The sequence below is a fragment of the Hypanus sabinus genome, chromosome 6, assembly GCF_030144855.1.
Source record: "Hypanus sabinus isolate sHypSab1 chromosome 6, sHypSab1.hap1, whole genome shotgun sequence".
Classification (NCBI taxonomy): Eukaryota; Metazoa; Chordata; class Chondrichthyes; order Myliobatiformes; family Dasyatidae; genus Hypanus; species Hypanus sabinus.
The window spans coordinates 27,704,830-27,730,678 of NC_082711.1; the positions used below are offsets into that span (position 1 = coordinate 27,704,830).

Here is a 25,849-nt window from a genome sequence, read left to right on the forward strand (position 1 = left end):
TCTTTCCTTGGGACTGTTTTTATCTGTGAAGCTCTAGGATGTTTTTTACATTAAGGGTATTGTATAAGTGATGAGATAGTGACGATCAAAATTGTGGAATCATTTAAATAAAACACAGTTGGATGCAGTTATAGCAGAATAGAGAGATATTTCACTTGAAAAGATGGTCTGCACTGAATCACATCTTAACCTTTATCTATTATGTGAATCAAAGATGCCAGTTATAATATCACTGTTTATTATGTAGCCCCTGGGCTTAATTTGGAAGTATTTTTAAAAATTTGCATTAAAATAATGATTTAATAAATTATACATTGAGTCATTCTTGATTTTACTTTTAATAGAAAAATGCAATAAAATTGTCATTTATAGTGTCAAAATAATAAATGTATTAGAGGTGGAAAAGCTCTTTGCCTCAAAGCTAATTGTGAATCTGATATTTATGCAATGTGGACATTATTTTGCTATAGTTCTGATACATTCTATTTTATGTGGATTTGGATGAATTTTCAAGTCTGCCTGTGATTCTAAAACTCTTTCCTGATGGAGCAATTATACCTTTAATGTTAAATGACTTGAAGTTTGAATCCAATTCAGTGAAGAGTACAGTGTGAAACAAGCAAATAACAATGTGTGTATGATTTGTTTAATGCCACTTGACTCCACATGGAATAAACTCAATTAGTGTGAAAGTACCGTTGAAGCACATATGGCTGTGTTTATTTGGCCTTTTTCATTTACTTAAATGGCAGCAACTGGAATGATAAATAGGCTTCATTGATTAGCAGAGAACATATTTCTCGTAAAAGATAGAATCTTGATGGAGAAATTCAGATAAAATTGACTAATTGACCAGAATAATTGAGCTCTAGTGGTAGGATGGTGGCTTTACTTTGCTGCACAGGCAGATTTTGTTTGAATGCTTTTTACCCTGTGCGGATTAACAAGTAACATGGAGCTAATGAAAAATATTTGACAGATAAACAATTTTCTTCCTGTTTTGGTAGACATTTGTTCATATTATGATTATGTCCTTACCTAAGCATAGTACAAAGTGTTGAATAGAGATAAAGTTCAATGCTGTCTCTCAAACTTGCAGTCTTTAACATTTAGAAAGAGAAACTGTTACCTGTAAATTTTCCTTGAGGTGTCAACATACCTCGTATGTAGTGTAGTGGTTAATTGAGCCAGCATTTGGGGCTCAATTCCTTCCCACTGCTATCTGTAAAGAGTTTGTACATTCTTCACATTTCAAAGTTGCACTAGTAAGAGTTAGTAACTTGTGAGCATAATATGTTGGTGCCGGAAGTATGGCGATACTTGTGGACTGGCCCCCACCCCTCCCCCAGCATATTGGTTGTTGGCGCAAACAACACATTCTCTGTATATTGGATGTGTATGTGACATAGAGCTAATCTTATTCTGATTTGGAAAGGTAGTGATGAATCTTTCCTATTTTTTTGCTCCCAGAACTTCCTTTCTAACAGTTCCAAAAAGGCAACTTCAGGACTACTAAGGGTTACTTAGAATAGTTAATAAATGCTGACTGAACAATGCTTGTTTTTAATTTTTATGTTCTACATGTTTGGGTATGTGAAATGTACAACCAAAAATATTCTGTTCAAAATTAGTATTGCTCCATTTCACAAATTGTAAGTGCCGTAGCTTTATTTTTATACAGAATTTATTGTATTGCTATGTATGCCTTATTAACCACATACTGAAATTGCCTTGCCACCTTTACATGTTCATGCTTACCTTCTGGTCTCTCTTTTTTTGAAACCGTATCTTTCAGTCTGCATTTGCCTTATTCTTCCTATCAAATGCATCACCTCTCATTTGTTTAGGTTGAACTCCATTTGCCCTTTTTCATCCCATTTCACCAAAGCATTAATATCTCTGCAGCCTAAGACTACTTTCCCCGCTGATTTCAACACTTGTCAATTTCTGTGTCACCTGTGAACTTACGTGATCAAGTCATTCACGTTTATTTCAAACAGTAAAGTTCCCAGCAGTGGTCGTTACTGGATACAGTCGGTCACAGGTGCCCACATCACCTCATTCCGTCTGGGTAGCTTCCAACCTTATGCAATGAGCATTTTCTCCAACTTCTGGTAAATTTTCCCTTCCCCTCTTCCCTTCTTCATTTCCCTACTCTTTTTCTCTCCTCACCTGCCTATCACCTCCCCCAGTGCCCCTTCTCCTTCCCATTCTCAATGGTCCATTCTCCACTCTATCAGATTTTTTCTCTTGCCCTTTACATTTTCCACCTACCATGTTCCAGCTTCTTACTTCACCCCTCCCCCACCCACCTGGCTTCACCTATCACCTTCTGGCTTGACCTCCTTACCCTCCCCCACCTTTTTCCGGCTTCTTTCCCCTTCATTTCCAGTCTTGATGAAGGGTCTTGTCCCAAAATGTCGACTGTTTATTCATTTCCATAGATGCTGCCTGACTTGCTGAGTTCCTCCAGCATTTTGTTCATATTGCTATAGATGCTTTTAATGTCTTCTTTGTCTGGTCCTCTGTTAAACTAATGAAATTGGCCTTCTCCTAATTTAAGACCTTAATTACTGGTTCAGCCACTATCTTCTTCCATAACCATAGAAAATGTTCTGATTATTGATTACTTTGTTCAAAAAGGTCCTTACTGGCATTCCCTCTATTTGACCAGCTATGTTTGCCAAGATAATGCACTTTCCCTTGTTTGTTTGTCTACTACTAAGTAAAAACACATTCCTGAATGCACTGAAAGAGTCTGCCCCTTCTGAGCCTTTAACACAATAATTCAGATTTCTAGTGATAGAACATTTCATCTGGTGATTTTTGAACATGTCTTTTTCATCTGCATTTTGCAATTTCCACATTCTTTTCTGTTTTTGCTCCAACTGCTGTTTATTCATTGACCAGATGATCTTTCAACTTGTTCCTATGATCATTCTGATCTTGCACTCAGGCATCACCTCCCTTAGCTTAAGTTTATTTTGTCCAGTTCTAAGAGCTTTCAACCTAAAATGATGACTGTTTCTCTTAACGCTGATGCAAATCAGATTTTCTGTGTATTCCCAACATCTTTGATTTTACTTTGCCTCTGATAGATAGCCTAAAAGTGCATTGCAGACAGTAAAGTTGGCTTATGTGTGTATAGTTAAATTCTAGCTCACATCAGAACATCAACTTATTCTTGTATTTTGATAGTGGCATAATGGATGATTTGCAGTTTGCTGATTTAAAATTTTGGCTTTATTGGCTCATGCAGCTTTCAATAAACCAAACTTTAATATAGAATTTGACTTTGTTTTCCAGTTGGTCAAGAGCCAGCTCAGTTATCTGTAGCTGAAGAGCGTCATCTTGCCATTTTAACTGAACTACCGTTTGTAGTTCCATTTGAAGAACGAGTAAAGGTAAATATTATTCCCCTGTAAAGTTACACCCTGTGATTGTGTTTATCAATTTACCGTTAACTTATTTCATGGAAAGTTACTTTCAAAAAAGAGAACAGCGCAAGAACAGGCCTTTTGGCCCACAATGTTATGCCAAACCAATTAAATTAGTAATTAAATGAATTAAATGGCTAACTAATCACTTCTGCCTACACAATGTTCATATCCTTCCATTTTCCTCATATTCATGTGCCTATCCATCTATATCTATATACACGTGTGTGTGTGTACATGTACATATATATTATATTATACCCCTTGCCCCTCACATCTCCTTTGAAATTAGCACCTCTTGGCTCATGCCCTGTGGTATTAGACAATTCAGTCCTGGGAAAGATATACTGTCTGTCTCCTCTATGCATTTCAAAATCTTATAAACCTCTCAGATCTTCCCTTAGCCCCCTGCCGCTCCAGAAAAACAGCCCAAATTTGTCTAATCTCTAATTATAGCATGTGCCCTCTGATCCAGGCAACATCCTGGTAAATCTCTTTAGCACCCTCTTCAAAGCCTTGGCCTCCTTCCTATAATAGGGTGACCAGAAATGTATGAAATACTCCAGATGCAGCCTAACTGGAGTTTTATAAAGCTGCAATGTGGCTTCCTGACTTTTGAGCTCCTTGATGCTTTTTAAGAGACCCAACACTACATCCTTCTTTGCTTTGAAATGCCCAAAAAAACAGTATCAATGCACTGAACACAGATCTCCCTATCCTTTGCGTCCTTCTCCATGCTGAATACTGATGTAAAGTACTCTTTGAGGATCTCACCTAGATCCTCTGCATCCAAGCAAGTGTGCCCCTATTTATTTTTTAAAATATTTTATTTATAATTTTCTACAAACTACAACAAAGAAAAGAAAATCAATAATATATATAGAGGGATCATTGCCATATAAACAAAAATAACAATAATACATGTCTTAACAAATGAGCAAGTCACCAATAGTAAAAAAGGAAAAAAAAGAGAAAAAGAAAGAAAAGCACCCAATCCATCACCTATCCAACTCTCAAGCCAATCATTATACGAGATACACTTTTATTACCCCAGAACTATATATTGTAATAAAAAAAAAGGTGGGGGGCAGCTGGCTACCTGATCAGAAAAAAACAAAAGTAAAAAAAAAGCTGGAAATGTAGGGCCCGATTATCAAGGAAGAAAGGAACAAACACCTGTCAATCTAGCTGAGAGTTATGAAAATATTCGAGAAAAGATCCCCACACCCTATGGAACTTTATGTCCGAATTAGGAAGAGAGTAGTGAATCTTTTCGAGATCTAAACAAGACATAATATCCCTAAGCCTTTGAGCATGGGTAGGGGGAACTACATCTCTCCATTTAGGGAGTATTGCTCGTCTGGCTAAAAGAGAGGCAAAAGACAATGTTCGTTGTTTAGCCAGGGTCAAATGCTTGTCAGGGTCTCGAAGAATACCAAAAAGTTCAAAGGATCAGGTTCCAAATGACAATTTAATATAGAAGATATAGTTAAAAAAAACATCTTTCCAAAATTTTTCCAGAGTAGGACAAGGAAAAGGGAAGCCTCACCTCCTTTGCATTTGTCACACCAGGGACTAATATCAGGATAGAACTTCGCCAATTTGGTTTTGGACATATGAGCCCTGTGGACGACTTTAAACTGCAGGAGACAATGACGAGCCCATAAAGAGATTGAATTGACGGATTTAAGAATTGAATCCCAAACCTTGTCGGACAAAGAAAAACCTAAATCATGCTCCCAAGCAGTTTTAATTTTATCACAAGGGGCTCGTCTGAGAATCATAAATTTAACATGAATAGTAGAAATTACGCCTTTGCCCAAGGGGTTCATTTGAAGAAACAAGTCTACAACATTTTTATCAGGTTGTTCAGGAAAATGTGGTATTAAAGGGCTAATAAAATGTCCAATTTGAAGGTATCTAAAAAAATGAGTATTCGGTAAATTAAACTTTATAGACAACTGTTCAAAAGATGCAAACCAATTATCTATAAAAAGATCTTCAAAACGCCTGATACCTCTCCTACACCAGTCTTGGAATGTGGAATCCTGCATAGACGGTTGAAATAAATGATTGTATAGAATAGGACTAGAGAGGGGAAAACTATGAAGACCATGGTATTTTCCAAATTGAACCTATATTCTCAGAGTATGCCTGATTACAGGATTAATAATAGATTTTGGCAATTGGCAAGGAAGAACAAATCCAAGTAAAGCTGGAATAGATAAGTTCTTATAAGGGTTTAATTCCATTGCCACCCATGTTGGACAAACAGACTGATTATAAAAGTAGGACCAAAAGATAATATTACGAATATTGGCTGCCCAATAATACGAACAAAAAATTAGGCAACGCCAAGCCACCTTCCCTTTTAGGCTTTTGGAGATGAGCTTTATTAAGTCTGGGCTGTTTACCCTTCCATAGGTATGACGAGGTAATAGAATGTAAAGAATCAAAGAAAACTTTAGGAATAAATATAGGTAAAGATTGAAATAAGTATTAAAATTTAGGGAGAATATACATTTTAATTACATTAATTCACCCAATTAAAGACATGGACAGAGGTGACCACTGTGCTAATCTCTGTTTTGTAAAATTTAAAAGATTATTGAAATTCTCATTGAACAGTCGATTATAGTTCCTTGTTACGATAATACCAAGATAAGTAAAACAATTGTTTACTGCTTTAAAAGGGAGTTTGTGAAATTCTAATTCTTGTGCTTCCTTATTTATCGGAAAAAGTTCACTTTATGCAGATTAAGTTTGTATCTGGATAGCTGACCAAATTTATTGAGAAGTGAAAACAACAAAGGTGAGGAGGTGGTCGGGTTTGATACAAAAAGTAACAAATCATCGGCGTATAGAGAGACTTTGTGGTCAAAATCGCCCCTCCAGATCCCAGTCAGTTCGGTACAACTGCGAAACGCAATTGCCAATGCCTCGATAGCCAGATCAAATAACAGAGGGCTTAAAGGGCATCCCTGTCGGGTGCCACGTTTAAGATCAAACGGTTGGGATTGCTGGGAATTAGTCAAAACTGATGCAATTGGATGGGAATATAGTAACTTAATCCACTTAATAAAATATCCAAAATCAAATTTTTCTAAAACCACAAATAAATAGTGCCACTCCACCCGATCAAACACCTTTTTGACATCAAGAGAGATAACACATTCAGGGGTCCCTGATGAAGATGAATATAGAATATTAAAAAGACATCTAATATTGAAAAAGGGAAGGCGATTTTTAATAAAGCCAGATTGATCCTCAGAGATAATTAAGGGTAAAATAGTCTCCAGCCTATGGGCCAAAACTTTAGTTAAGATTTTAGCATCTACATTTAATAGAGAAATCGGCCTGTATGAAGCACATTCTAATGGATCCTTGCCTTTTTTCGTTAAAAGAATGATAAAAGCCTCATCAAATGATGCAGGCAATTTATTTTGTTTAAAAGAATCAGAAAAAACTAAACTATGTTGGGATAAGAGCAATGAGGAAAATGATTTATAAAATTCTGTAGAGAACCCATCAGGACCAGGAAATTTACCAAGTTGCAAAGCAGAAATAGCAGAGGATATTTCCTCTAAGGATAATGGCTCATTCAATTTATGTTTAAGATCAGAAGAAAGTTTAGGAATATTTGAACTATCGAAAAATTGCATAACAGTAGTATTTCCATTAAAGGATTCAGAGGTGTAAAGTTGAGAGTAAAAATTCTTGAATCATTAATTTCAGACTGGTCTACACCAATATTCCTATTACTCATTAGAATTTTAGTGATGTGTTGTTTTGCTTTAGAGCGCCTAAGTTGGTTAACTAAGGACTTACCAGATTTATCCCCGTGAATATAGAACTTACTCCGACTGCCTAAAAGTTGGCGTTTAATCAAATAAGTAGAAATAAGATTAAATTTAGTTTGAAGTTCCATTCTTCTCTTGTATAACTCCGGATCCTTGACCTGGGTGTATAATTGGTCTATAGCTTTAATCTGATTGATCAATTCTAAACATTCTTTGTGAGTTTTTCTTTTAAAATTTGCTGTGTAGGAAATTATTTGACCTCTTAAATATGCTTTCATTGCATCCCAATCCACCTGACTAGAGGTTTCTGGTAGTGCGTTAGTATTTAAAAAGAAAGTTATCTGATCCTCCATAGATTTTACAAAGTCGGATTAAAACGCCAGTGTTTATTTACTTGAGAGAGGCCAGGGAGAACTATGGACAATGTAAGTGGGGCATGATCTGAAATCAATATACTCTTATAGCCACAAGAATGGACGGATGGGATCAATTGATTATCAATTTAAAAGTAGTCGATTCTAGTAAATGTATGGTGAACTTGTGAGAAAAAGGAGTAATCTCTTTCATGTGGATGAAAGAAACGCCAAATATCAGATATTCCATAATTAGAAAGAAAAGATTGAATAAATAAAGCAGATTTACTTAATTGTCTAGGGATAGAAGAAGATCTGTCCAAAACTGGATCCAGCCAACAGTTAAAGTCACCACCCAATATAAGAGAGTATGAACTTAGTTCTGGCAATGAAGGAAAAAAACGGTCAAAAAACCCTACATCATCTGAGTTAGGAGCGTGAAGGTTGGATAAGACCACCCTTGTATTATAAAGTTTCCCCGAAGCGGTAATAAAATGACCATTAGGATCAGATATCTTATCCTTCAGTTATCAGTTCAAAAGAAACATTTTTGTTTATAAGAATTGAAACGCCCCTCGCCATGGCCTGAAAAGCTGAATGGAAGTGTTGTCCTGCCCATCGTGCCATAAGACGAGAATTATCTGAGTGATGAATATGTGTTTCTTGTAAAAAGACTAAACTCTAAGCTCTAAGCTGTTTAAGATGTGCGAACACTCTCTCCCCCTTTTAACTGGATGGTTCAAACCCTTAACATTCCAGCTGACAAAGTTCAATGGACTAACCATTGAACATAAGGAAAAAAAAGGATAGCAGGCATTAAACCATATCTGAAATTTATATGTAATTCTGGGGCAAAAGTATAGAAGAAAAAAAAACAGGATGAAATTACATCCTGTATAGTACAAACATGTCAAAATTCCATATATAATATTACCATTGGAGTTCCCACCCACACTCCCTAAACCTACAACAAGAAAACGGCAAATACAAAGCAGCAAGCTCTCCCTGAGAAAAACTAACCCCCTACTGGACTTCCAATTAGGTAACATCTTAATTATCTCCACTCCAACTGTTGATACAGTAATGGAAATAAACACCAAAAAGCTTTAAGAGTTACAAAGGTTTACCTTAACAAGAAAAAACAATACATTCAAAGTTTGTAAATCTTAAAGTATAATAATGGTCTAAAAAAACTTTACCCCAACCTTCCCGCTAGAGTTGATAAACCGAAAAAAAGATAATCTATAAACTCAGTTATACAGGAAAAAAAACCTTTAACGTCAAAGTAAGTACTCCAACCGAATCAAAAAATAAGAAAAAAAAACACACAAGTAGCATCTTGAAACACAGGAAAAAAAACACTAAAGAAAAATCCATTCGAGAGGAATTTGATCCAAACCCGAAACTGAGTTTAAAGGTACAGCATCAACTGCTGCTTAAGGTTAAAATAATCTAACTGGAGAGAAAAAAAATCATCACCTTTAAAGAACTAAAATTATGTAAGATAGAAACTAAAATTGAAAAAATGGAAAAAAAACACTTCAATAGGACAATGCAACATAATTAAGCTACTAATTAAATAGATGTGACAACAGCTACATTTTAGGTTTAAAAAAGAAAATAACAAGATTTGTAGAAATTGGAGACTGACGTCTGAAAAAAAAACAAAAAATCATTCAAAGACATCGTCACTTCATGAACCAATATCAATTTTTTAATGCGACACTGACTCCATTTTGAAATAAAGTCTCCAAAGACCTTTAAGAGGTGTCTAATTACATAGTTTCACAGTCAGCTCTATTTAAGGAAAATGAAAATGTCCATACTGAAAAATAATCCATCGTATCGAAATATATTGAGTTAAGTGGATAATGGAAAAGATAGAAATAAAGATTAGAATATTAGAGAAAAAAATAACTGTTATCTAAACAGAAACGAAAAAGGCTGAAAAGAAAAAAAAATCATATCATATCGTATCTGAGGAAATCGAAGTAGCAGATAGGCTATCAATGAAGGTCTGTGCCTCTGCAACCGAATTGAAATGTTTGAAGTCGCCATTCCTAAGCTTGATTCGGAGCCGGGCTGGATAGGCGAGAGACGGATGAAGTCCACGATCGTAGAGAACTTTCATTACTCCTCTGTATTCAGCACATTGACTCATAACTTGAGGTGCATAGTCCTCTACTAAACGGATAGCATGACCTTTATATTGAAGCGTTTTACATCGGTGAGCTTCTTTAATTAGTAAATCCTTGATTTGGTAACGATGGAGGCCAATTATCACTGGACATGGTCTCTGGCCATCCGCTGAGCGAGATGTAAAGATACGGTGCGCTCGATCAATCTCTGGAGGTCTGGAAAGTATTTCGCTTCCAAAAATCTCACATAGAAAGTTTAAGAAAACTTTGACAGGAGATCCCCCTTCAACAGTCTCAGGCATGCCGAGAATTCGAAGATTTTGGCGTCTACTCCTGCTTTCAAGGTCCATAACTTTAAGAGTTAACTTGCTATTATGCTCCTTTAGAATAGAGCAAACTCTTTCCTGGTCTTTACGACGACGGTCTAGTTTCTCCGTGACTTCAACATGTGATAAACGTTGAGCGTGATTCTCCAGTGTAGAGTTGATTTTATCCAGTTTCAGTTCCAACAAACTAAATTGAGAAAACATATCTTGTTGGGTTTGTTCTAACAGCGACACAATTTCACTCAAGGTTGCTCCCAATGGAGTGTCTTTTTTTGCCGATTTAGTAGGCTTAGATACACTCATTGTGCAGCCAGCAACTTCAATAGTGGGAGGAAGAGTAAGAAAGAAATGCAGGTATATGAAATGGAGCGGAGCAATAGTTTTAGCAACTTAAGCTACCGCCATCTTAACCGGAAGTCTGCCCCTATTTATCATTGAGTGGTCCTACCCTCCTACATATCCTCTTGCTCTTGATGTGTGTATAGAATGCCTTGGGATTCTCTTGGCTACTTGCCTCTCTTGGCTTTCCTAATTCCCTTCTTGAGTTCTTTACTGGCTTCTTTATAATTCTACTTGTTATTCAAAATTGATTAATGTTTCCAATGAAGTATTATATGATGACATATTTGATTAAAAATCAGTAAAAATAGTTTTTTAGTTGCAGTGCATATGAGTTTTATTCTGTAAAGTTTTTAGTTCATTCTAATCCTTTACAGATTACTTCCATTTCAAAGTTTTCCACTTTTCTCAACAAAATGGATGTTAATCCCATTAGTTCATTATTTTGCTTCTGAAGATCACCAAGGTTGAATTCATTATATAATTATGCTCATCCTAATTCTGCTTGTTTACAATCCATTGCACCAAAGTATATTGCCTGTAGTTGAGTTGGAATTACAAACACAGATATATATTGTTTACTTTAGCACATTTGAGTTCAAATGAGGTGAAGGAAAATCAAGGAATTGATAGATGCTAGAAGTCTGTAACAAAAAAAAAAGAAAATGCTGGAGAAACTCAGCAAGTCAGACAACAGCTGTGAATGAGAAATAGAATTAATGTTTCAGGGTAAAGATCCTTTATTTGTTCAACTCTTAAATATGCCAGTTAATTGCCATAAATTGATATCTTGAGTTTGCATTTCATCCAAGTTATTTAAGCAGAAAATTACCAAGTATTTTCACAATGTTGATTTGACAACAAAACATACTGGGAATGCTCTAGAACTTGTCTGGCCATGTCTTATTTACTACAAAGGAGCTACAGGCATGACACTGAGTTGAAGACAGTGGCATTTTGATGATGAGGGATTAAAAATATAAAATCTAAATACAGACGGCTGAGTGGTTATTACTATGACTTTCCAAAACAGGTATTTGTAGCATTAGAGGCAAGCTAGTTTATTGTGCATTTTCTCCTGAATTCCCTCACACTTACACAGATTAAATATATATTTCATATTTATTGACGATGCTGCTTAAGGAAATGGGGTCTTGCCATCTACTCACCCTAAAATATTGCCTTGATTTCCTGCTCCAAAATAAATTTGATTGTCAGATTGAGTATTTTACATTATAGTTTTTAACTGGAGTTGATAATGCACATCTCATTTTGAGATAATGATAGTTAATGACTTGTTGGGAATTTATTCTCCCTGACGGCAGGTTCTTGTTTTCAGTTCAGCTTGAATGTTCATATGCTCCTCAGCTAGGCTAGTGCAGGTGGGGATGTCAGGTTCATTTGCCCACAATCTAATCATAGGAAATTAAGTTTAATATGATTCCTTTTAACAGATCAGTAGTTTGGGCTCATGGATCCTGGAAGTGGTCTTTATTCTCTTCTGCATTCACTCATAAAGCTGTGTCCTAATTAATGTTTTATCCAGTTTGAGTTTAATTTCCCTTTTCTATAATTCAGTGTCATGAACAAATCATGCTAATTGCCATCTTAGTTGCATTGTCCGCTTTGCAATGTCTTTGGGGATCTAGGAATGTACACTGTGATTCCTCTATTCACTAGGGTTGTCTGAAAACCTTATAATTGAGATGGCTGATATTAGTTAATTGTCCTTTAAATAAAAGGTACTTTGTTGTTGAGTAATTTTATTAATATATATGGTCTGTTGGAGTGTTGTCTATTTTTTGTTATTGTCATTGCACTTTAAAAAAGCAAGGAAGTTTGTATCACATGAAAACAATTCACAATACTTAAAAATGTACAGCATCAGTCCTCTTATTTAAGGAATGCTTTTAGTGCATTGGAAGCAGCTCCAAGAAGACTTACTAGATAAATCTGGAATGGGGAGATTAGGAAAGCTAACCTTGTATCTGCTGGATTTTGGAAAAGTGAGAGGGGTCTTGATTGAAGTATAAGATCCTAAAGGGTCTTTGATGGGGTGGATGCGATGATGTTTCCTCATGTGGCACCTTTGGAGCCAAGCAATATTTTTAAGAAAAGGGTTTTCCCATTTAAGATGTATTAGGTGAAATTTTTTCTTTGAGAGTTACGAATCTCTGGACTGCCGTTCTTCGAAGCGACATGGTTTGAATATCTTAAGGCTAAGTTGGTTGAAGCTGATGGGGTGGCGTGAACGAAAGATTATTGGAGTTAGATGGGGATGTGGAGTTTGAACGTAGAATCAGATCAGTATGGTCTTATTAAATGGTAGAGTAGACTTAAAGGTCCTAGTGTCCATTTTTGCTAATTTGTATCCATATTTCAGGCATGTGTATTAGAATTTAGGCACCCAATCAAAAACCTTAGTTGATACTGTTTGCATTCAAATTGTACTAAATTTAAAAACAAACTTAACAGATATGGTGTTTGTTTGGCATTTTTTCTGTCAATTTTCCTTAACTTTACCTGCAGTGATTTCTTTTTAAGATCTTCCAAAGATTGATCATTGCTGATAAGCAGGAAGTGCAAGGGGAAGGGCCACTTTTAGACGGGATCAATGTCATAATTCGACGCAATTACATCTATGAAGATGCATATGACAAGCTGTCACCAGAAAATGGTAGGTGTGGTGTTGGAGAGTTGCACCTTGTGTTTTTACATAGAATAAATTTGACAATGTTTATTCAATCATGTTAATTAGCTTGTCAAAGTTGAGCATAATATGTTGGAAGAAAGTCACTCTTCATGAAATAATAATGAAAATGCCCAGGGTATTTAAGATTGTTATCAACGGTATTATAAATGTGCTTAATATTCTTGCTGTAGTTGTAGTTTTAAAAAATTGCTTAATGATGAAGCTTTTCTCTAGTTCTTGATTCCTGTGTGGTGTCTTGAGTATGTCAGAAAAATAGTTCACGGGCCACAATACACTCTAATTCTCTGCATTGGCATCTCATGAAAATGTGAAATAGTGGATTGCTTTGAGGCTAGCCTAATCTATATTATTCTCTAATGCATTTATATGGTACCGCTATTCTCAGTGCAATGATTGTTAAAATTTAGTAGTCTAATCAAAGATGTGCTAACTTTAATACCTCTAAGACAGCGCGGTAGCATAGTGGTTTAGCAGAATATGCTTTACGGTACCAGTAATCCGTGTTCAATTCCCACCACTGCCTGTGAGGTGTTTGTACATTCTCTCCATGACTGCGTGGGTTTCCTCCAGGTGCTCTGGTTCCCCCGCCCCCCCCCCCCCCCCGAAGTCCAAAGACGTGCTGGTTGGTAGGTTAATTGGTTATTATAAATTGTTCCCTGATTAGGCAATGGTTAAATTGGGATTGCTGGGCAATCGGGCTGGAAGGGCCTGTTCCATGCTGTATTTCAATTAATCAAGAAATAAAATAAATGTGTGTGTGTGTGTATGTGTATGTATATATATGTGTGTGTGTGTATATATATATGTATTTCTGTGTGTATATAAGTTATAGTATGTGTATATATGTACCTACACATACAAATTGGAAATCTGTTATATACCATGTGGTCAACATTAGTTGTACATTGATCTGTGTAATTATTCCATCTTTTTACTTATTAAAGAAAACCTGGTAGGTCTGATCACCTGAAAGTAGAAGGACCTCCATTATTTGGAATTATATTAGAACTAATGGTGAATTTTTCAACATTTTCCCTCGTGGAACCAAATAATTTGATCCATGTGGTAGTCCAACTATTCACTTATCAGTGAGATGGGTGGGCTTGGGCAGTGGTAACAGCTTCTCAACACCAGGCTGAATATCACTCAGAAGGAGTCTCAGATCCCAAAGTTCAGTAATTTGCAGTTCGTTTTTGTTACTTTGAAATAAGTTAGTGACTGCACTTAATCCGCACTCCACTAAATATGTTGTTGGGAAGGCAATAAAGAACATCTTGATCTTTTTACAATGTGCAGGATAGTCTCAGAAATTTCTTACTGCAACCAATAGTCTTGATATGATTTATTTTGAACCTCAGTTTATCAAAGTCATTTTGTAGTGAGATCAGTTCTTCTATCTTTCCTGTTAATTCTTCATTACAAGTGTTCAAGAATGGATTTATTATTCAATTTAGAACTTGGATTGAGAGAAGATCCTGAAGTTTCACTGTGACATGTCTTTATGCAACTCACCTAGATCGGCACAGTTTTCTTGAAGATCATTATCTGTTATTCTTTCTTTTCCAACTCAGAGTGGCCTAGAAATTGAAAGATGTTGCGATGACCAGTGTTGCACTTAGATAGGGGTAACTTGGACAGAAATGGGGAGACAATTGATTTGACTTTGATAAGATTCAACTATTTTTGCAATTAAAATTTGATTTCATTTAACTTTGTGAATAATCTTGACAAATAAGTAATGTCACATTGATTACTGAATGAAGTATTTGAATCTTCAGGGAATTTTATCACAGTGCATAAAAGCATCTCAGGCAGTTTCCTTTTGACAGCCATCTGTGCGCAACAGCAAGTGCTCAAACTGTTCATCATTCTTAATACAGATCTCTCAAAATAGTCAAGAATTGAGCACATGGGACTTGATTTTATTTACCTCTTGTAATAACAGTATTTAATAATTTGTGTAGCCTATCATTTAGGTTTTTGCAACAGGTTGTTGTCTATGAATTACTCAGTGAGTGGTAAATAAGTTAAGAACAGCTTTTTTTAAGAAAGCAATAACAGGCAAGAAAGTTTGTGCACGGAACATGCTTCTCTTTGAAAAATTGCTCAACGGCTAGAAATATTGACTTCCCCTTCATAGCTGTTTCCAGTCCCATTGCAAATAACAATTCTTGAACAATGCTTTCATTTTTTTATGAAGCAAATATAACCAAGAAGCAAAGATTCATTACCTGGCAAAGCAAGTTCTGTTGTCCAAAGTATTTTGCTGAATGTGCTTTCCACATCCTCAGACATTAATACATCTTTGAATAGAGTTGTCACTGATTGGAGTCAGTTTAATTATTTGGTCTGGTGATTTATGCAAAAATTGTACTCAGAACCTCCCTTACTACTGGCTTCAATTTACGAGGCTTTAAAATATAGCAATGAGCAATGAAATGTTGTAGGAAGCGTACAAACCATAACTGTGTGGTTGTGAAATGCTAGCAGACATGTTCTGAAGTATTTTCTGTTTCAAAAAGTTTTCACGAAATGACTAAAAATAAGCCAAGTTCTTGTTTGCTTTATCAGAGCGTATTCTCTTCAAATGTTTGAGCATGGGTGGTTTCACTGCCTCATTTGGAAAAAAAAATTGTCACACAACAGACACATTGCTTGGTGCTGGTATAGATCCATATATGCCTGAAGGTACATAAAGTGGGGCAGTGATATCTCAATAGGGCCGTGGGCTGGAGAAATACGGTCAAAACCATTCAAAAGGGCAAATTCTGCACTTTACCCCATTGAACGCCGTATCCTAATTTGCAGGAATTGTGTTACTGCATTATAGTATTAGAGTATGGGAATCTCTACTACAGTAGTGAACGGCAGTAATGTATGGTTTTGGCCCAGAAATAACATGATTTCTTCTGTCCAGATTTCTCATGAAATATCAAATGCAGAAGTGTCAAGTGCTTTTCAACAACTATGATGAGCTTAAAGCAAAATCTTAAGAGAGCAGTAGGGTTAGCTAGATATAAGTTGATTACATGATTATTGTAATCAATTATGAGACACTGAGGATCAAATGCTGTAATATGTAAATAATTTATTAAGTTAAGCCTGTAATTCCTCAGCTGCCCCCTTTATCTTCATCGCTCCCTTAGAAATTCCCACCACCCCCAGGGGGATGGTATCAGTCACTTTGGAAACCACTGGCCTAAATGAACTAGTGTCTTTACCATCTCCTGAAGACTCAGTGAATTTGACTCTGAGGAATGCAGGTACAATACTTTGAAGTGGGTGAAGTTCAGCCATCATCACCAGATGCAAGGGCAGAAGTGACGGCTGGGGCAGACTTTAAACCAGATGAAAGCATCAAGACCTGGGAGCAGAAAACAAACTGCTGTTCAGCACTACTACTCCATACCGGCCAAGGTCCCCCATTTGAGACAATCCTGTCTGTTTGGTATATTTCCTGTTTTTCTCACTGCTACCATCAGGTGGGAGGTGCAGGAATGGGTTCCATACTGCCAGGTTTGGGAGCTGTTGTTACCCAGTAGCCATCAAGTTCCTGGACTGGCTTTGCTCGTCTCAGCAGTGAATTGACTTCGCAGCCTTCAGGGAGTCAGTTTTGGGGACTCTGCCACTCACATTTTCAGTATTATTTACATTTTTTATTTGCATGATTCGTTGTCTTTTGCACGCATTGGACGTTTGTCAGATTTTATGGGTTTTTTTTGTGAATTCTATTGTATTTCTGTTTTCCTGTGAGTGCAAGAAAATGAATCTCAAGGCAGTATATGATATACTTTGATAGTAAATGTACTTTGAACTTTGCTGTTATATATGGTGGGGTATTAAAATCTTACCTAAAGTCAGATGAAAATTTGTATTTCCACACAATACATCTAATTTTAATGATCACAAAATCTAGACAGCTCCATCGTGGGCACTAGCCTACAAAGTACCCAGGACACCTTTAGGGAGCAGCATCTCAGAAAGGCAGCGTCCATTATTAAAGACCTTCAGCACCCAAGGCATGCCCTTTTCTCACTGTTACCATCAGGCAGGAGATACAGAAGCCTGAAGGCACACACTCAGTGATTCAGGAACAGCTGCTTCCCCTCCACCATCCAATTCCGAAATGGACATTGAATCTTTGCGCACTACCTCACTTTTTTAAAAATATACAGTATCTCTGTTTTTGCACATTTAAAAAAATCTATTCAATATACATAATCGATTTACTTTATTAAGTTTTTATTTTATTTTTTTCTCTGTCTCTGCTAGATTGTTTTGCATTGAACTGCTGCTAAATTAACACATTTCACGTCACATGCCGGTGATAATAAACTTGATTCTGATAAAATATAGAATGTCTTAGTCATCATTTCAGCAAGGTGTAGCCATCTTATTTTTCATAAGAGATATAATTGCCTGAAATTTTCAGTCAGTATTAAAGCAATTGTACTTGCAGCTGATTTTGAAGAAATGTTCCCCCAAATGTTTAGAAATCTGTCTTGAGAATTTTCCTATTTAAATGGCATCTGACATGATAAGATATCAAACCCTTAAAAAATATATTTTTATCAAGCCAGATAGTTTGCTGGTCGTAATTATAGCATTGTGTTGTTTTAAAACTCAAGCCTATAGTGATTAAACTCAAAATTTTCAGGATATTTTGAAGTATAATCTCTTGGGTTAATATTAGAAGAGCAACTAATTTGCAATAAAATTTCAGGAGAAAAATTTATTTATCTCCAGCGTTAAACCTTCAAAATGCTTTATTGAAAAATGGTAGTTGGAATTTATTGCGGGCACTTATGAGGTGTGAGGCTTGGGAGAACAAGCCAGTGTAGGACTTGTACAGTGAACAGTAGAGCAATGAGGGGTGCAGTAGAACAAAAGGGTCTGAGGAGGATCTTACTCATTCTGGGGGTGATGCGAGTGTGGAATGAACTCTGAACAGAAGTGGTGGATGTGGGTTTGATTGGAACATTGAAGGGAAGTTTGGAGAAGTACATGGATGGGAAAGGTATGGAGGACTGTGGTCCAGATGGGATTAGGCAGAATGACAGTTTGGCTTAGACTAGATAGACCAAAGGGCCTTTTTCTGCTGTAGCACTCTTGACTTTACTGGGACTTGGTTTGCAAGCCTCCTTGCTTTTAATTCCATTGATTTGATTAGAATTGAATGATATGAGATGAATATTAATAGCACCCACTATTTTTAAGTGTACTTAGTCCTAATGCCTTGTCTAATTTTTTTATTAGTCTTGTAAATGTGATAAATTTGACATTTTAGCATTGGTTGAGAGGAAGATTTTGCATTTAAAGTGTGATAGAGTAAACGTTTAAAAAAGCTCGAATGCATATAATGCTAAAATAGTCCCATTTTAATAAGAAAGATGTGATTTTATTGGCTTGCATTTATTTTCTTCTAGTCTGTTTCTGGTAACTTGCAGTTTGTGTGTGCTGTTTAACTCTGTGTCAAAGTGCATCTACTGAACAGCACAAGAATATCAGCCTGGACTGAAGCCACTGGGGCTTTGTGTGACAAATCCAACTAATCCCACTTGCTTGTCATTTCACAAACGAAGAGTTCTGTAGATGCTGGAAATCCAAGCAACACACACAAAATGCTGGAGGAACTCAGCAGTCCAGGCAGCATCTATGGAAAAGAGTATAGTCGACATTTCGGACCGAGACCCTTCATCAGGACTGGAGAAAAAAGGATGAGGAGTCAGAGTAAGAAGGTGGGGGAAGGGGAGGAAGAAACACAAGGAGATGGGTGAAACTGGGGGGGGGGCATGGGAAGAGGTGAAATAAAAACCTGGGAAGTTGCTTGGTGAAAGAGATACAGGACTGGAGAAGGGGGAACCAGTTAGGAGTGGACAGAAGGCCATGGAAGAAAGAAAAGGGGGGAGGAGCACCAGAGGGAGGTGATGGGCAGGTAAGGAGATAAAGTGAGACGGGAATAGGAATGGGAATGTTGGGGGGTGGGGTGGCAATACCGGAAGTTCAAGAAATCAGTGTTCATGGAATCAGGTTGGAGGTTACCCAGATGGATTATAATGTGGTGGTCCTCCATCCTGAATGTGACCTCATCCCAACAGTAGAGAATGCCATGGACTAACATATCGAAATTGGAAGTGAAATTAAAATGGGTGGCCACTGAGAGATCCTGATTTTTCATGTGAGTGGAGTGTAGGTGCTTGGCGAAGGATTCTCCCAATCTACATCGGGTCTCACTGATATACAGGAAGTCACTCCGGGAGCACTGGATACAGTAGATGACCCCAATAAGCTCACAGTTGAAGAGTCACCTCACCTGAAAGGACTGTTTGGGGCTATGAATAGTAGTGAGGGAGGAGGTGTAGGGGCATGTGTAGCACTTGTTCCACTTGCAAAGGTAAGTGCCAGGAGGGAAATCAGTGGGGAGAATCGAATGGACAAGGAAGTCACATGGGGAGTGTTCCCTGCGGAAAGCAGAAAGTAGGGGACAAGATGTGCTTGGTGGTGGGATCCTGTTGAAGATGATGGAAGTTATGAAGAATTATGTGCTGGACATGGAGGCTTGGGGGGTGGGAGTGGTTGTTGTTTCATATAGCTGGTGTTTTTCTCTTCACTCTATTAATTGGTTTTTATCAAGCCACTCCTCCAGTTGAAAAGTTGGCTTGATTCATGGTGAAGTGTGACCCAGGAGCAGCAGACACGAGTCTGCCTGTTCAGGAACCTGGGTTGGATCAGTCTTTGTCTGGCATCTTGTTCACAGTTGTTCCAACATGGGTGGCCCTGAGTTGGCATCGCTTGATGGAGACCTTAAAGCCCGCAAGCCTCCACACGACACCATTGTGTTGATTCAGGTCATTGGGGGGGCGGGTAGGTGAGGACAAGGGGAACCTTATCCCTGGTGGGGTGGCGGGGGGATGGGGTGAGGGCAGACGTGTGCAAAAGGAAGTGATGTGGTTGAGGGCAATGTTGTCCTTTCATTGTGATACTGTATAAATACCATAAAGGAAAGTATTTGTAGATTCCCAATGAATACAATGTCTGAATTTGCCTTTACTGCTGAAGGTACTATCACTTGTAGTCTTGTAGAGTGATAAAAGGTCATTGCAAAGACTGAAAATGTTACTCTTGTAACTGCTAAATCAGGACCAGAATTAAAAACAATCACTACCCTTGTCAATGCATTTTAAGTATTTTAAACACACTGGGCAACAAGATTTTGTACCGACCTTTTAACCTACTCCAAAATTATTCCTCCCACATAGCCCTCCATTTTTCTTCCATTTGAATGCCTATCTAAGAATCTTTTAAATGTCCTTAATGTATCTGCCCTTACTATCATTTCTGGCTGTGCATTCCACAGACTTACCACTCTGTGTGTATTTAAAAAAACAACTACCTCTGACCGCCCCATACTTCCCTCCAAACACCTTAAAGTTATGCCTTAGCATTAGCCATTGCCATGCTGGAAAAAAGGCCCAGGCCTCTTATTATCTTATACACTTCTTTCAAGTCATTTTTAGTTCTTTTGCCAATAGCTTTCATTCTGTGTATCTAATTGATGACTCTTTCACCCATGGCAATGTTTTTTTTCTTTTGTTGATATCTGTCATAATTTAATTACCTCTGTTGTACCTTCTGGCAAAGTTCTGTGTTCCAGAAGGAATGGTCCTAATTGCTTTATTCTCACATAACTGAAGTCTTCTATTGCTGGAATCTTTGGCACCCTATTCAAAGCCTCAAGTCTTTCCTAACGTGCATGCTCTAAATTGAGCATAATGTTCCAGTTGTGGCCAAGCCAGCTTTCTGTGAAAGTTCATTGGTTGCTCTTATGCTTCATTGTCTCTGAAGTCCAGGATGGCATTGTATTTTTTTGGTTAAAACCACTTTCTCAGCCTGCCATAATACTTTTAATTATCTACATACCTACACATCCAGATCTGTTCTCTCGCTTTCTGAAGAATTACTCTCTTGTCTATATGGCTTTTCTTCTACCAAGATGTAATCTCTCTGTATTCCTCTAGTTTGGAAGAATGAAGGGTGAACTTATTCAATGTTATAAGATCGTAAGGGGGCTTGACCGGGTAGATGTTGAGATATTGTCACTCATGGGAAAGTCATAAACAAAGGATCATTGCAGTTCACAGTGCCTCCAAATTCTATATCATCAGCAAATTTGAAACTTGTGCATAATGAACATCAGTCAAAATTATTAATCTAGATGAAGAGAAGCAGCAGATCTATTACTTACTGATCATAAATGTAATAGAAATAATAAAACTCCATCTTATTACCTCTGTTACATTTATGATTGGTAAAGTCTTGCAAGTTACTTCATAACTTTCCCTTATTACTTTATGCCCTGGGCATTTTCTTGCTTTTTGAACTAGTCATCTTTACAATCTACATTAGAATCCGAGCACATCAATGTCATGATCCAGGCTGTGTACTGTGTCTTGAGTAGTCCAGTGACCTTTTTTGCTTGGGGCAAAAGTGAGGCACCGTTATGTCCTCTCTGCCCTGGTAGAAGGACCCTGGAACATACCTTCAGCAGCTGCCCAAAAGCCCTGGGAGAAGGCTGCTACCACTGACACCGTAATCAGGTACAGAAGGCAGTGGCAGGGAGTATCTCATCAGCCATTAACAGCAGTAGACAGTTCCACCAACACAAAGCCCATAGCCTTTGTCAAAGCTAGAGATCAACCAAAATCTCAGCCCAGATCATCAGGAGGTTTGCTCGCCATAGCATGTTTGACAACTGGAAGTTGATCTTGGCAAGCAACTAAAGTTCCCTGACTTCATCCCATCATCATCCCTGAGGTGTGACATGGTCATTCTGTCAGAAATCTTGAAACAGGTGGTCATGGTATAACTGACAGTTCCTTGGGAAAACTGGACTGAGGAGACATTTGAGCATAAGAAAGCCAAATACCAGGAGCTGGTAGAGAAGTGCCACAGAAGGGAGGATGATGCAAGCCTTTTGAAGTGGGGTGTAGAGGTTTTGCTGGCTACGCGCTGTGCAGAACCTACTCTCTCCTTTGCATTACGGGGGCTGCAAAGAAGAGGGCCATCAGGACTGTCATAGAGGCTGCTGAGTGATGGCTATAGATCAAGAACTGTGACCTGTGGACCAATGCTGCTGGGACAATAGCCAGGGCTTGATCAGCCCTTGCTGGGTCGCCTGGGTGAGTATGTCTGATGGTGAAAGACCCGAAACACCCCATGACATCAGGTTACATCCCTGATGACGTGTCCCAGCTCATCCTAGGATGTACCTCAGCATCGTCAATGCAACCATTGTTACATTCCCCAGAAATTCTCTTGGCCTAATGATCTGAAATGCTCCTTGCCCTTGATGTCCCTTCCTTTCTGAAACCTGCTCACAATTGCCCATTGGCCAAACCTTGATCACATCCTTTGGGTTCTTCTTACTATTTTATGCATGTCTTTGGAAATGGTTATATTTATGTTTAACAGATTGTTAAACGTCCTGCTTAAATGTAAATTCTTGCATATGGGATTTGTATGTGGTGCTTCCACTTGTGAGCAAATCCTGAATTAGGTTGTAAATATGAGCACTAATTAACTGAATTAGGAATTCAAGCAAAATAACTCAATGAGTATGTTTGATATCATTGGAACAACTAATCTGGATGTGTTTGAAGTTCACAAACAGAAGAAATGTAAGGATATATTGATGCAGTGAGAGGAATTAGGATCAGATACAGATTAGTGTTTACATCCACACATATTTTGGGGCATATCACTTTTCTATAATTTAAAAGGGAGACAGAAAGTTGGTGATGCCATTTGACCTTTTCTGGATCTAACATTGAAAATATTACCACTAAGCAAAATAACAAGAGGGCTTCTGGTGAAGCTGGATTCAGCTCTTGCAAGATATGAGGTATAATCACATTGTTAATAGAGCACTTAAGTTTAGTGCATTTTGCTACTTGTCATTACAACTGTGGCTCTTATATTTAGAGAGCTGGAGCTAGTAATTCAAGTTTTCCAACAATACACTGTGGAATTATTAGTGGATATGTGTTACAAGATCTATGATTTGTGACAAATGATTTTTTTATTACCTGGATTTATTCGGAAAGCAGCATATTCATAGCCTTTGGGACCTTTTAAGTAAAATTCTACTTTAGTAGCAAATCAAGGAATGTATGTTAAATAGAAATTAATGTGCCATGTCAGGGAAACTGCTGAAAAATAAGTAATCCTAAAGGAAATCTGTAGGGAAAAGAATGTGATTTAAATAAAAATGAAATTAGCTCCATTCATCATTTTTAAGAGAATAAAGCTAGCAATAAGATAAAATTCTTAACCTTTAAAGATTCAATTCTGGATAAATGATGTGGATTATTTTTGATCAATGGTTTGGAAATTCAGTCAGATTTGTGTGCAGAAGAGATTTTTTAAACAGATGTTGACAATGAATGTGAAGATATCTAAAGATGGATATATCTTTCTCTACACATAGTGTCTGACTTGTTGTTTTTCCAGAATTTTCTGTATTTGTTTTGGATTTCCAGCATCTGTATTTTTATAGTGTTCAATTGCTGGAATGTGGAGATAGGTTTCATCCTCCATGTTTCAAGATGAATTTACCAAAAAAGGCAATTTAGTCATCTATCCTGCAGAAGGTGATTATTATGTGATAACATTTATTCCCCTTCTTTTAAAACCAGTTAACTTTCAAAGACTATATTATATACTTTGAAAGAGCCTTTCACAAATGTTTTGATTAAGTAACAGCTGATTTCTGGTATTTACTGTTGTAAATGTGATCAATGTGTTAAAGTGACCAGAATATGAGGACATGGGATCCAGGGGAACTTGACTGTGTAAATACAGAACTGGCTTGCCCATAGAAGCGTGGAGGGTTGTTGTAGGGACGTTGACAGGATGCAGAGCTGGCTGAGAACTAGCAAAATAGAGTTCAGCATGGAAAGTGTGAAGTGCTTCATTTTGTTCGATCATATTTGAAGGCAAAATACAGGATTCTTGGCAGTGTGGAGGAACAGAAATCTTGGGGTCCATGTCCATAGGTTCCTCCAAAGTTGCTACACAAGTTGATAGGGTTGTTGTGAAAGTGATGGTGTGTTGGCCTTCATTAGTCGGGGGATTGAATTCAAGATCCGTGAAGTAATGTTGCAGCTCTATAAAACCCTGGTTAGACCACACATGGAATGTTGTGTTCATTTCTGATCACCTTATTATTGGAAAGATGTGGAAGCTTTAGAAGGGGTGCAGAGGAGATTTACCAGGATGTTGTCTGGACTAGAGGGTATGTTTTATGATGATCGGTTGAGCAAGCTAGGGCTTTTCTCTTGAGCAAAGAAGGCTGAGAGATGACTTGATAAAGATGTACAAGGTGATAAGAGGTATAGATGGAGTGAACAGTCAAAGACTTTTTCCCAGGACTGAAATGGAAAATACAAGTGATAACTTTAAGGTGATTGGAAGAAAATTTTGGGCAGATGTCAGAGATCAGTTCTTTTCACAGAGAGTGGTATGTACGTGTAATGCTCTATCAGGGGTGAGAGTAGAGGCAGATACATCAGGGGCATTTCAGAAACTCATAGACAAACGGATGATGGAAATACACAGTGTTATGTAGGAGGGAAGGGGGCAGATTGCTCTTAGTGTAGGTTAAAAGGTTGACACAACATTGTGGACCCAAGTACTGAGCTGTAATGTTCTCTGTTCAGTGTATTTACTACTTCAGCAAAGGAGTATGCATTATGTTGTAAATAATAAAAAAAAGTAAAAAAGTTCATTTTTTGTTCTCTTTTCCAGAATCTGACCTGAGAAAAAGAATACGTGTTCACTTATTAAATGCACATGGTTTAGATGAAGCTGGAATTGATGGTGGAGGAATATTCAGAGAGTTTCTTAACGAGCTGCTGAAGACTGGCTTTAACCCGAACCAGGGATTTTTCAAAACGACGAATGAAGGACTTCTGTATCCGAATCCTGCAGCAAAAATGCTGGTTGGGGACCACTATACCAGACATTATTATTTCCTTGGAAGAATGTTGGGAAAGGTGAGAATTTAATTCATAAGGTACCAAGTGTGCATCAGTGTTTCATGGGAAAGCAGCTGGACGAAGATAATGAGACCACCTTTTCCTTCAAGCTAAATTTAAAGAAAAAGTTTGTCATGTATTACATTTGGAGTCCAGACAATTGATGGGATTATTTTAGGAAGTACCAATATAAATAGCAAGATTTTTTTTCAAAGTCTCAAGATATCCAAAGCATCAAGGAAGAATGGTTTTGTCAGTTCATAAAGAAATAGTAGATGTTCTAATGATCAAAGTATAATGCTGAGATTGATAGGTTCTTCATTGGTACAAGCTGGCAGATCAATTGAGCTGAATAGCCTTTTTCTGCTCCTACATTTTATGGTTTTATAATTTTCTTGCAATTTGTTGTCCATCAAGCAGTAGATAATATGCTCCCTTAGCATTTGCAATGAGCAGCAGCAATAGGTTTTCCCAGTCAAGATTTAGTGCCTCTGTGCATGTGAGGAATTTAGCTGGCTTTCCCCCCCCCCCCCCCCCCTTTCTGCATGAGCACAACCACCCAGTTTTAACAGACTGGCAAATGCTATTTATCTGTCACTATCCTGATTGACTCAACACATTAATGAACCAAATGCAAACAAACAGGTCCTCAAATCAACTGTATTAATTAGGTAATGCAGTTGTGACAGATGCTTATCTCTGGCATTA

The 25,849-nt window shown here is 37.5% G+C and overlaps 1 protein-coding gene across 1 annotated transcript in view; it reads left to right on the forward strand.

Moving 5' to 3' along the window:
- ube3c (ubiquitin protein ligase E3C) overlaps positions 1-25,849 on the forward strand; it is a 153,679-nt gene that overhangs the window by 81,822 nt on the left and 46,008 nt on the right. Inside the window, exons 17-19 of the mRNA XM_059971878.1 lie at positions 3,307-3,404; positions 12,938-13,070; positions 24,912-25,159. Of these exons, the coding sequence (XP_059827861.1) occupies positions 3,307-3,404; positions 12,938-13,070; positions 24,912-25,159 (479 nt within the window). The remainder of the gene's footprint in view (positions 1-3,306; positions 3,405-12,937; positions 13,071-24,911; positions 25,160-25,849) is intronic.